The sequence below is a fragment of the Salvelinus sp. IW2-2015 genome, unplaced genomic scaffold, assembly GCF_002910315.2.
Source record: "Salvelinus sp. IW2-2015 unplaced genomic scaffold, ASM291031v2 Un_scaffold995, whole genome shotgun sequence".
NCBI classification, from domain to species: Eukaryota; Metazoa; Chordata; class Actinopteri; order Salmoniformes; family Salmonidae; genus Salvelinus; species Salvelinus sp. IW2-2015.
The window spans coordinates 356,362-369,539 of NW_019942677.1; the positions used below are offsets into that span (position 1 = coordinate 356,362).

General features: G+C 44.2%; 1 protein-coding gene across 1 annotated transcript in view; it reads left to right on the plus strand.

Moving 5' to 3' along the window:
* Positions 1-13,141, plus strand: part of LOC112069370 (microtubule-actin cross-linking factor 1, isoforms 1/2/3/4/5-like) — a 278,447-nt gene extending 265,306 nt beyond the window's left edge. Inside the window, 8 exon segments of the mRNA XM_070438520.1 lie at positions 1,218-1,235; positions 2,083-2,200; positions 4,474-4,536; positions 5,006-5,038; positions 6,377-6,588; positions 9,048-9,158; positions 10,503-10,614; positions 10,791-13,141. Of these exon segments, the coding sequence (XP_070294621.1) occupies positions 1,218-1,235; positions 2,083-2,200; positions 4,474-4,536; positions 5,006-5,038; positions 6,377-6,588; positions 9,048-9,158; positions 10,503-10,614; positions 10,791-11,035 (912 nt within the window). The 3' untranslated portion in view covers positions 11,036-13,141.
* Positions 13,142-13,178: the final 37 nt, after the last annotated feature.

Here is a 13,178-nt window from a genome sequence, read left to right on the forward strand (position 1 = left end):
AGTATTAGGTATGAGATATTGTATTTTTAAATACAGATGGGCCAGAGCAATTACAAGGTGAGTTACACCTGAGTCTACAGTGCTGTGGACGTAAAAAATAATAATCATAAAAGCTTTTTTTGCTTGGTCAGCTTCTACTTAGCTAAATACAGTTATCAGATCCTACTTGACGGAGTGAGTCTTGGTAATGTTAAGAATAATGTGTCTTTTTTCAAGTTTGCATTCATGGTGGGTCTAGGACTGAGTCTAAGATGGAACCCTATTCCCTATAAAGTGCACAATTTTTGACCTTAGTGCGCTACCTTTGAACAGGGCCCTGGACAAAAGTAGAGCACTATATAGAAGAGAATACGTTGTCATTTCGGACACACCCTAGTTTTTGTTAGCTGATGCTGGCTGTGTGTCACTACTTCTTTGAGCGCCAATAACTGCTGTTGTTGAACTAACGAATGACATCACTCCATTCCTCACGCATTTAAATGTTAGCCAATAGCAGTAGCACTCAGCTGTATCCATGGAAATGCTGGCTTTGTTAGCAAGCTTCTCTAAGCTTTGCCATAAGGTGGTCACATATTATTGATAATTACTATGAAATCCGCGGGCCAAAAAAGAGCGTCTCACGGGCCGCATCTGGCCCGCGGACTGTATGTTGTGCACCCCGAAGCGCTTCAACCTATCGTATCTCTGTATACATATCTCTAATCACAGCACTATGGGATTGATATGTTGTGTGTGCTTCCCACCAACAAACTAATATAACCATAATATAACACTAAATATAACTTTTAAACCATAACATTATCACAGCTCCAGGATTAGCAACTACTACCATCGCAGTTTTTTTGTTGTGATCTACATCATCATTATCCTTGGGTTAATGACCTCCAGTGTCTGGCCAAAGACGCTGGACTATAAACTAACTGCACCGAGCTTGGGTCACGTTGTCACGTGACATCACACCTCTCTGTCTGTCTGACTCTCTTCTTGTGTATGTTTGTCTGTCCGGCTTCACCCTTCACTGACTGATCCATCTCGCTGTGAATTGTAAAAAGTCTTACGTAGAACTTAGTGAGCTACAGTTTAATGTCGCTTTCCAAATGAGGTCTTATCCAATGCCAGGTTTAGTCTGAAATATTTTTGTCTGTACATGTTATTTCATTCTTTCTCTTCTTCTTTCTTTGTTTATTCCTCCTCCACGTCTGCTGGATTTATTGTAGTTCTTCCTTGGAAACCAGGTAAAGTTGACTCGAGTGTTTGGTCCTATGAAATCTGCTTCCTGGATCTCCACCAATGCAGTGGCCTCAATTCTACCGCCACAAAAATTGTTGCCATGGTGACGATGCATTTCGTGTTTGACCAGAAATGACATAACGCCATCAAATATAGCACTACACTGTTGGTGCGAATTATGGAAGTGGGTTTCATAGGCCATTGAGGTTGATCTCTTGGTGTGATTTTGCAGATTTGGGAAGACTTATTTTGAGAATGACAGCAATTTGGCAAACTGGAATGGGTTATAATGATAAGGGTTATAATGGTAACCAGGGGTTACCCTATCCGATTCGCTTTGGACTGGGGCAAATTGAAAAATCATGCTGTTCTGAGAGCGATTCAAAATTAACATTATTCCCTTATCTGTTTGTGCTGTCTTGCCAACACTATGGTCATTGTCACAATGATCATAAATTACCAAAGAGTTGACAAGACAGCACAAAAAGACACAGGCTAATCAAAGATAGCTCTGACTTGGTATTGCTTCATAGAGTTCTGCTTACTGGGTGTAAATGTCCTTCTGCATGAAACGAAGCTGACTATAAGGTAGAATGAAATCGTTTAGAGATTACTATGGGAACTAATCTTTTGTTTTTGATTGTTGGGTAAGCTGGGCTTTTGACAAATAGGTGATTCAGTAGTATCATCAGTGCATGGGTGTTGTAGTATAATTTGCATGGAGTGGCGTATACTTTTGCTCAGATTGGTATGGGCTGCTGTGTATAATGGCTTTGGATTCTTAAAATCTCATGTCAATAATCGTTGTACTCACTGAATTCTCACTGTTTCTCCTCTCCGTTGCCGTGTTAGTTTGGAGACTCGCAGCAGTTGCGGTTGGTGCGTATCCTGCGCAGTACGGTCATGGTGCGGGTCGGAGGGGGCTGGATGGCCCTGGACGAGTTCCTGGTCAAGAACGATCCCTGCAGAGGTGAGTGGGGTTTATTTATGTACAGCCACACACACGCATACATACATACATACATACAGTTGAAGTCGGAAGTTTACGTACTCTTAGGTTGGAGTCATTAAAACTTTTTTCAACCACTCCACAAATTTCTAGTTAACAAACTATAGTTTTGGCAACTCGGTTAGGACATCTACTTTGTGCATGACACAAGTCATTTTTCCAACAATTGTTTACAGACAGATTATTTCACTTATAATTCAATGTATCACAATTCCAGTGGGTCAGAAGTTTACATACACTAAGTTGACTGTTTCTTTAAACAGCTTGGAAAATTCCAGAAAATTATTTAATGGCTTTAGAAGCTTTTGATAAGCTAATTCACATCATTTGAGTCAATTGGAGGTGTACCTGTGGATGTATTTCAAGGCCTACCTTCACACTCAGTGCCTCTTTGCTTGACATCATGGGAAAATCAAAAGAAATCAGCCAAGACCTCAGAAAAAAATTGTAGAACCCCACAAGTCTGGTTCATCCTTGGGAGCAATTTCCAAACGCCTGAAGGTACCACGTTCATCTGTACAAACAATAGTACGCAAGTATAAACACCATGGGACCACGCAGCCGTTATACCGCTCAGGAAGGAGGCGCGTTCTGTCTCCTAGAAATGAACGTACTTTGATGCGAAAAGTGCAAATCAATCCCAGAACAACAGCAAAGGACCTTGTGAAGATGCTGGAGGAAACGGGTACAAAGGTATCTATATCCACAGTAAAACGAGTCCTATATCGACATAACCTGAAAGGCCGTTCAGCAAGGAAGAAGCCACTGCTCCAAAACCCACAACTGCACGTGGGGACAAAGATTGTACTTTTTGGACAAATGTCCTCTGGTCTGATGAAACCAAAATAGAACTGTTTGGCCATAATGACCATCGTTATGTTTGGAGGAAAAAGGGGGAGGCGTGCAAGCCGAAGAACACCATTCCAACTGTGAAGCACTGGGGTGGCAGCATCATGTTGTGGGGGTGCTTTGCTGCAGGAGAGAATGTTGCACTTCACAAAATAGATGGCATCATGAGGAGGAAAATGATGTGGATATTTTGAAGCAACATCTCAAGACATCAGTCAGGAAGTTAAAGCTTGGTCGCAAATGGGTCTTCCAAATGGACAATGACCCCAAGTATACTTCCAAAGTTGTGGCAAAATGGCTTAAGGACAACAAAGTCAAGGTATTGGAGTGGCCATCACAAAGCCCTGACCTCAAGCCCATATTAAATTTGTGGGCAGAACTGAAAAGGCGAGTGTGAGCAAGGAGGCCTACAAACCTGACTCAGTTACACCAGCTCTGTCAGGAGGAATGGGCCAAAATTCACTCAACTTGTTGTGGGAAGCTTGCGGAAGGCTACCAAAAACGTTTGACCCAAGTTAAACAATTTAAAGGCAATGCTACCAAATACTAAATGAGTGTATGTGAACTTCTGACCCACTGGGAATGTGATGAAAGAAATAAAAGCTGAAATAAATAATTCTCTCTACTATTATTCTGACTGTTGCCATGGTGATCCTAACTGACCTAAGACAGGGAATTTTTACTGATTAAATGTCAGGAATTGTGAAAAACTGAGTTTAAATGTATTTGGCTAAGGTGTATGTAAACTTCCGACTTCAACTGTACATACATACAAATATTGAGTGCAAATACAGAATGCACGTACACACATACTCACATACACACAGAGTTAGAGTAGAAAATGCAAGGCGCTGGTTACACTGTGGGGGTCCAAGTGTAACATATGGTACTACGGTCCACTGTTTAAACTAACAACTAGTCGCACATCTACATATAACCTTTGAGGTTTTCAGAGTTCTGTCTTTTCCATAGCTGTCTACGGTCTGTCTGGTGTGGTCCTCAGGGCAATCTCTCTCTCTCCATCAGCCCTTCTTTCTCTTCATCCATTTCTATGATAGTTCTTTGAGTCGGTGGGCTTGAATCATCTCCATCTCTCTTTCTCTCTCTCTTTCTTTTATGTTTCCTCTTTCTCTGTTGGTATCCATTTTTTTCAGCTCTTCATTCATCTCTCCCTTTCTCATTCTTTTCTTCCAGCTTTGTTTTCTGTATTTGCGTGGCATTTCTCTCTTTCTCTCTCTCACTCTTTTTCTCCTGCTACACAATCATTCTTTCAAAGCAGTATTGCATGGTGCATGATCTTCAGTTCTCTCCCTCCCTTACCTTTTCCTTTGCCCTCTCCCTTCTTCCCTCTCTCCTTTTCTCTCCCCTTTTCTCTCCCCTTCCAGTGCAACATCCTGGACTTAAGATCCTTCGCTCCGACTCCAGTAGCACCATTTCATCTCGTATAGGTTGGGTTCCTCTCTCGCTCTCTTTCCCCCTTTTTCTCCCTGCGCCTCCGTTTCGTTCTCTCTCTCTCACTCCCTCTTGGTTGTTTTTTGGTTTGGGCTTTTTTGCCGTGCTTTGCTGTCTGTGACACTGAACTAACGATTCTTACCCTTTCTGGCTACATGCTAATGCTAGCGCGAGGGGATCCATATCACAGGTTATAGGTCTTTCACTGACCTGTGTCTTTGTTTTGAAGTTGTTATAGCCACTCTGGGTCCCTGATGTGTCCACCTCCTCAACCTTGGGGACTTCGCCTGTATTTTTACCCCTTTGCCACTGTCTTCTGTGTTGAAGTGAGAGAGAGAAAGTTTGTGTGTGTGTGTGTGTGTGCGAGAGAGAACGCTAAGTAGAAGGAATGTATGTGTCTTGTCAACGTATTTCCATCTCACCGTGAGCACGCCACTATTTCACCTTGTCTCTTGTGTCTCTCAGTGACGGTCACTCCTGGCTATTTCTGCTGCAGAGGTACCTACACTCCCTCTCGCTTCTATTGCTCCCTCTCTCTCTCTTTCTCTCTCTCTCTCTCACTCTCTCACTCTGTCCATCCACCCAGCTCTAAATCGCTCGTTCTAACCGCTCTGCCCATCTGCTTGTATCTATGTGTGGGCGTGTGTATGTTTATACATGTCTAAGTCTTGTCCGTGTGCCAGTCCACGTCATGCTTCCCACTCAACAAAACAAAAAAGGATTGGCCAGCCCTGGTCTTGGTGGTGATGGTTGCCATGTGGATTCAAAATGGCTGCACGGTTTGACGGGCCAGTCCCATTAAAAAACAGAGCCAGTCTAAGACCTGGGTGTGGCCAGCCTGGGTTTCTATTAGCACTCTTTAAATGTGATGGCGGGTGGGGACTGAATTAGAGGGTGCACCTGGCTCGCTGGGGGACCGTAATTACAGGGCGCGCACCCATTTATTATTGACTGGCCTTTGCTGCTGTTGCTAGTGGATGACTCTGAGGGGGTGTGTCCTGTCCTGGGTATAGCTGCTGACCACGGCTCCGGTGACCTGCTGCTAATGCTAGCTGCAGCCCTCTCATCTCTTTCTCTCTCTCTTTCTCTCTCTCTTTCTCTTTCTCTCTCTCTTTCTCACTGTGGCTGGCTTTTCTGGGCTTAAGTTGTGTGCTGGGGCTGCTGAACTATCTTGTCTAAGAATGCTTCTATGAGTGTCTATGGGAGGGGAGTCCCCCATGGTACTGTATTGGGGCTCCCCCAAAGCATAACCGGGCATGCCCCACATAAACGCGCCAAACACACTGTTTATGAATTAGGGAAAGAATAAACGAGTCAACGGAGCGACTCCCTCGCAGTGAGAGAAGAGAGGCTGTGGTTTGGTTTACAGACAGACCTCTGTGTTCTAGCTATATAACCAGACATAGAACAGCTGTTCTATTAGTGTGGCTATAACAAATAAAAATGTACTATTTAGGTCCATACTTCCATATTTGGAAACATTTTTCTCTCTAGTAGTTTGGATACACTGACCTCTAACCTCTGTGTGAGGATGCCTCGCTGCCTTCCTCTATCCTCTACACCGTCACAAACACACCCACTCCCTCTTCCCCTTAAAAAGTAGCCCAGCCAGAAGTGCACTTCACTGACTCTGATTCCCTCCCCCTACCCTACTCAGCACTGACTCGACCACACAGTGCACTGACTCTGAGAGCAGTGACTCGCCGGGGAAGCACTGACTCGCTGCCTCTATGCACTGCGTCCGTAGTTGACTGAACGTGACTCTTATTTTGTCTCCCTCTTTCTTTCTCTCTCTCTCTCTCTCGCTCTCCTTCTTCCCTTCCTCCCTCACTCCAGCCCGAGGCCGTACCAACCTGGAGCTGCGTGAGAAGTTCATCCTACCGGAGGGGGCTTCCCAGGGCCTGGCGGCGTTCCGTTCCCGGGGCCGGCGCTCCAAACCCGGCTCCCGCACGGCCTCGCCCACCCGCTCCTCCTCCTCAGCCTCGCACAGCGCACATAGCTGCGCCTCCCTGCCCTCCACTCCTGCCACCCCTACCGCCTCCTCCAGAGTAAGTGCCCCCAAACCCCGTCTTCCCCTTAGAAATACAATTACTAGAATGGGAAAAACTCCCCAGACCATGACAACTTGACCGCACCGGTGTACTCATGGTTGACTCAATGTGGTATTATGTTCTATGGGAGCGAGGTGATAGAACTATATCGCCCTTAAAGAGAGATCTCCCTGCTTCTCTTCACGTCATATGTTGGTTACCATGTTAGTTACAGTAGAAGTCTGTCACATAGGCCTGAGCAATTACACAAGCTACTTCAATCGCTGTGGAAAAGGAAAGTGGACATGGTTTCTCTCTAAGTGTTCCTAATGCAAACAGACTAAAATGTAAACTGCAAGAGTACATGACACATATGCATAACAATACTACAATACATGTTCACAAACTGCAGTCAATCAATGTGTTTTGTAGAAATTTTTCTCCCCAATTTCGTGATATACAATTGCGATCCAATTACGATCTTGTCTCGTCGCTGCAACTCCCCAACGCACTCGGGTGAGAAGAAGGTCGAGTCATGACTCCTCCGAAACATGACCCGCCAAACCACGCCACATGCCCGCTTAACCCGGAAGCCAGCCGCACCAATGTGTCGAAGGAAACACTGTTCAACTGACGACCAGTCAGCCTGCAGGCGCCCGGCCCGCCACAAGGAGTCGCTTGAGCACGATGAGCCAAGTAAAGACGCCTCAAGCTCTGCGATGCGATGCCTAAGACCGCTGCGCCACTCGGGAGGCCCCATGTCAGAGTTTTTGTTCTCACCATGTCTTGTTTGTCTCGGTGGCCCATCTTCTCACCCACTTTCTTACAATGGTTGTTGTCACAATGGTTCTTCATTGCACTAATTGTGTGTCGATTACACTTGAAGGTCGAGTATTGATGATCTCAGTTCCAGTGGCGGTCAGTGCCATTTAAGATGAGGGAAGCCGATTAAAAAAAAATAATAATAATAATAATGTTTTTATATTTTTTCATGAGTATGGCCTTATTTCTATTACAGCCTATTGGATGACTGTCATTCATATTCCATTCATCCAGTTCAGTGTAACAACGATAGGTTTAAGCTACTACTATGAATGAAAGTTTACAACGTAGGTGCACACAGTTCGAGAGAAATTTGTGTGACAGATAGTGACACATGGCCTGCATCTAGCTGATCTAGGGTGTAATCATTAGTCCAGCAGTTGCAGACGAGAGCTTCTTGCCTCTGCTTCATTTTGGAAGAAATTAATTTGTTAAAATCTCTTCAACTATTGTCTTTCTCTCTCTTTGAGTCAACTACTCACCACATTTTATGCACTGCAGTGCTAGCTAGCTGTCTTATGTTTTCAGTTCTAGATTAATTCTCTGATCCTTTGATTGGGTGGACAACATGTCAGTTCATGCTGCAAGAGCTCTGATAGGTTGGAGGACATCCTCCGTAAGTTGTCATAATTACTCTGTAATTCTATTGAAGGAGGTGTGAACCAATAGCCTCCTAGGTTTTGTATTGAAGTCAATGTACCCAGAGGAGGACAGAAGCTAGCTGTCCTCCGGCTACACCATGGTGCTACCCAACAGAGTGCTGCTGATGCTACTGTAGACATTCATTGCAAAACCGTGTATTTTAATCAATTGTTTTGTGACATAAAACTATACAAAATATATTAATATTTTTGAATATTTTTAGGAAATTCACTGAGGAGGATGGTCCTCCTCTGAGAAACCTCCACTGCTCAGTTCAATGAAACACACCTCTGGCCTTTCTCACGTATACCACTGAATCCTAAATCCTAGACAATTATGCTTTGTATTACTTAGTGTAGCACCACTGGTCATATATTCAATCAGTCAGGTCACTGTAGCCTCAGTCAAAATGGAAAAGTATATGGTCATCGCAAGTATACTTTCATCGTTACCTAGTGTAGCAGTTCAACCAAGGTGCGTGAAATGAGGAATGAACAGAGTCTATAAAGAAGAGATGCAGCCAGTCTTGGAGGAGAAAGCATGAAACCATATTACTCAGAATACCCATAATTATCTGTATTGTTGTCACTGATCGTTAGTTGTGTAGTCTGTTTGTGTGATTTTTGTATCGTCTGTGTCTTTTGTCTGTCTGTGTTGAAATGGTCTTGTTTCTACATGTCCAACAGCAATCACCACGTCCTTAACTGTGACATTTTTATTTCTGGTTCTGCTTTGTTTTTGTCTTTCTTTTGTCTCCTAAATCCCTCCAATCCACCCCCTGCTAACCTCGCTTGGAAAATGTACTGTTTTTCGTTCTGTGTTTTTAAATCCTTCCACTGTCGCACCAAAAACACGCTGCGCTACACTACCTGCCTCTCCTCCTACCCCTTCCTCCCTTTCCCTATTTTCCTTTCCTCTACTTTCCTGCTCCTCTCCTTGCTTCTCCTCCTCCTCCTTTTATTCTCCTTGGCTGCCTCCCTCCTTCCCTCCCTCCTTCCCTTTGGTTATCCCAGTCCTCAAACTCGCGTGGCTATGCCAAGCCCTGGCTGGCACACAGTAAAACGCCAACGCCAACCAAGTGCCAGTCCTGCCCAGACCACGACCACACCACCCCTGGGCACGAGGTAACACACTGACCCCTCCCGCCACCCGTCCCAAGCCCCAGCGAACTAATAATGCACTAACTCACACACACTGTCACTCACTTACGGGGTGGCCATACACGCTGCATAGTGCACACTGTGCAACGGGACCATGAAGACATAAAAGACGTGACATTAAAATTCAGCTTTAAGACTGAATATATTTGCGTCATATCTTGTTTCGCCGTTTTTTTGCTCAATATCCAGTTAAACGTATTAATATGTGAATTATCACAATATTTTAGGCCCCCGGCAAGCAGCGACTGGCGGTAGGTCAATAGAAAGAGATTCAAAGTGACATCCTCTTAAAGAGCAAGTAGTGAGAAGTTGTATAATTATTAGCGAACTCCATCTGGTAGTTTCTAGGGATTTAGTTTGGTAGTCTGTTGGCCACTTTTCAAATGGCGTGTCTGCTGTATTATGCTAGTATGGGGATGATGCTTAAAAGTAGTACCTTCTCCTTTAGTTAAAGGTAGATGCAACAATATGACATCATCATGCACAACATGACAACATCCTGGCTACAAGCATCAACAACAACCAAATTCAAATCCACTATTGACTTCCCAATGTCGGCATGCCTCAAGACTCAAATTGGGAAGAGCCAAAAGTGTGACAGCCTTTGCAGACTTGTCGTCTGTTTGGTTGATGTCGTCCCGCCGTGTATGATGATGTCATATTGTGGAGTCTACCTTTAAAGGGCCAATGTAGTCAAACATTTTATTTTATATATATATATTTATATATATATATACTTTTTTTCACACTGAGTTGGAAAACGTTTAAATTGTGAAAATGATGATAATGCCCTTTTAGTGTAAGAGCTGTTTGAAAAGGTTGCCTGAAATGTCAACCTGTTTTGATGAAACTTTTGGCCTTCCATGCGGCAAATGAGTTAATAGACCAATGAGAAAGAATTCCAAACCTCTGCCAATAGCAGCCAATTTTCAGTTTTCCCTCCCCACTCAAACCACTCCTAGCAAAATTCTTGCTTAAGAAATTGCTCTTTGCTAAGAAGCTATTTTTGTTTGTTTTCAATTAATATGGTTAAAAGTAATCACAGTAAGGTATTTAATTGTTATCCAGAAATGATTTGATATTGATATAAAAACAGCTGCATTGAACTTTTAAACAAATGTTTCTTAATCCTGGTCCCGGGCACCCGAAGTGTCAGTTTGGTTTTTGCCCGAGCAGGTGTGTAGTGCTGAGGCAAAACCAAAAATGTGCACCCCTTTGGGTCCTCAGGACCAGGATTAAGAAACACTGCTTTAATGTATTCAGTAGCACAGTTTGCCACTGTCTGACATTCCCGGTGTCTGTCTATAGGGGGCAGTTTCGGGGTCCAAGCTGAAGAGGCCCACCTTCCACTCCAGCCGAGGGTCTCTGACTGGAGAGAATGGAGGAGCTACACCCACTTCTACTAAACCTGGACGCACCGGTAAGAACAAAGTCCAGATTTTTCATACGAGTTTTGATTCCTATTTTCAGTTCTCTATTTGTGTTATCTTGGAACATGTGATTCCCGTAATGAAAATGAGACTAAACATCTTTTTCTTTTTTTTTCTCTATTCACTTTCTATCTCATTACCTACCCTCCTCCTTTCTTCCTCTCAGACCCCAGGCGTACCCCATCGGGAGCCAGTGGCGCTGCCAGCCGGGCGGGCAGCAGAGCAGGCAGCAGGGCCAGCAGCCGGCGGGGCAGCGATGCTTCGGATGCCTCAGAGCTCCTGGAGACGCGCTCGGCCTGCTCGGACACCTCGGACACCCCCCGGCGACCAGGAGCGGCCAAGCCCTCCAAGATCCCTACCATCTCCAAGAAGACCCCAAGCCCCAAGACACCCGCTTCTGGGAAGAAATAATGAAGGAGACGTCAAAAAGACGTCATACATCTAACTATAGAGCTGGTTTGACTCCACAGGCTACCCCAGCCCCTCAAACACCAGCCAGGATGAAATGGAGAGGAAGATGTCCAGACTATAGAATTAGATCAAGTAGAACGGACCGTCTCCCATTCAAAGAGATGCTCTATAGTGGACAGACTACTGGCGGCCATATTGGGTGTCACATTTGATCCAAACATCCATCCATAGGGCTTGCATGGGATTCATGCACCAAGACTACTGTATGGAGGGCAGGTAGAGAGGGGGAGAAATATCTTTCTATTTTTCCCCGCTCTCGTACACACACTCAAATACACTCACTGGGGGCATCGAGGCCCGGGTTCGTGCACTTAGACTGGGGTGAAACAGGACAGAACTTCCCCCTTTAAAACCCAGATCCCAGTTTGCCTTCCAGTCTCCTGTGCGCTCTCTCTCGTAACGGGATTGTGCTAGACTGTTTCAGAGAAAGCCACAGCAGTTTGAACCGACAACCAACCAACATGATGCTGCCTTATTTGTGTTGCACATTTCTGTCCTTACTTTTACCTAATCTGAGTTCCACAGAGCGTTAGGTAGAGCCTTGTAACTAACTACTTTGTGTATGTACACACTGACACACACACAACTGAAATACACACACACACACATTGAGGGTAGTGATGAAATGACTCAGAACTTGCTGGAGAATGGCATTCCGAAGAACTGGATTGTGGCTATTGTGGAAATTGTTTCTCACCAGGAGTTAAACAGAAAATATCCAATGACTGCCATCTTGTTTTTTACTCTCCTGGACTGGGAAGTGAAGAGGAATGACACTTCAGCATGTCTGTGGGTCGGGAACAACCGGACTAGCGTGGATTTATGTTCAGTGTGTGGGCTGCCCCACTCTGACAACTTCCTGAACTGCGCTAACTGCCTAAACCTCAAGCCTAGGAGACCGTGGAAGTGGTGGGAAACACACATACACACGGCAATGTCCTCACAAACCACTGCAACAATCAGTGTGTTGGTAGGTGGGAGTGTGTGTTTGATGGAATGGAGAGTTTGTCATATGGCCCCATTAGTCTGAAGCTAACACTCAAATTTTAAAATGACTTCTTGGTGGGACCCCACTAACGGCAAAAACGTGACAAAATGTGTAACAATGAAGTGGCTTGTAAGGACATGCACAATTTAACACAATTTAAGCTACGCTTATTCCAGATTAGAGATTGAAAACCGGCGCACACTGACAGTCTGTATCGCTGTAATTCCACTTCGCCCCTCTCCCCTCCGTTGCCGCTGGAAACCCCCAGAGCAGCAAACATAAATGTTTGTGTAAACGCGTGTCGTCGTTACAGAAATCAGAGGTCATCCGCGTGCAACGATTTGATTTGTGAATGTCTTTCTGTCATTCTGGTTCATTTATAATCCTGTTCTATTTTTTTGTTTGTTGCTTTTCTAGCTTAAGAAAACATTTTTATTTATTTTTCAGTTCTGTATCATATCACCTTGGAGAATGATTAGTATTAAGATGAATGAAGTCATGATATTTTGTACCAAGGAAAATGCCCTCTCCTCTCTTCAACGTTGTATGTTTCTACTTCTTCATAACATTACTCAACCAGGAAGCTGACTGATTCCCATGGCAGCCTTTTTTTTTTTTTTTGCTAATGACTACAACTCCCTGAACATGACCAAAGGGGGTTGCCTTTATTGTGTTGACAAAAGAACTACAAATATGGATGACAGGGAACCGAACCCCCAGTGTCCCTCCTTACAGGCGTTTGAATTGTCATGTCTTTGATGGCTGCAAATGTGCTTCCCTGTTTGTTGATGTGAGAGCTGAAGTATATGAAAACCTAATGAACGCAAGTGACATCTTAAGGTGATTTTTATTTATTTATTGTCTCTTTGGGGGTGAGGATCCGGGCGCAGGAGAGGAAGTCACCTTTTGGTGTTATTCACAGTGTGATGAAGAGAAAATATGGAGGGTGGGGGAGGCGGTTAGAAGTCAATTGTGTAAAATAAAAATATAAGATTATAAACCTTTTTGTTCTCATTTTGGATAAAAAAATATGCTTGCAGTAAAAAAATATATATATATTTTGTCATTGTGGATTGATTTTAATATCATTTGGGG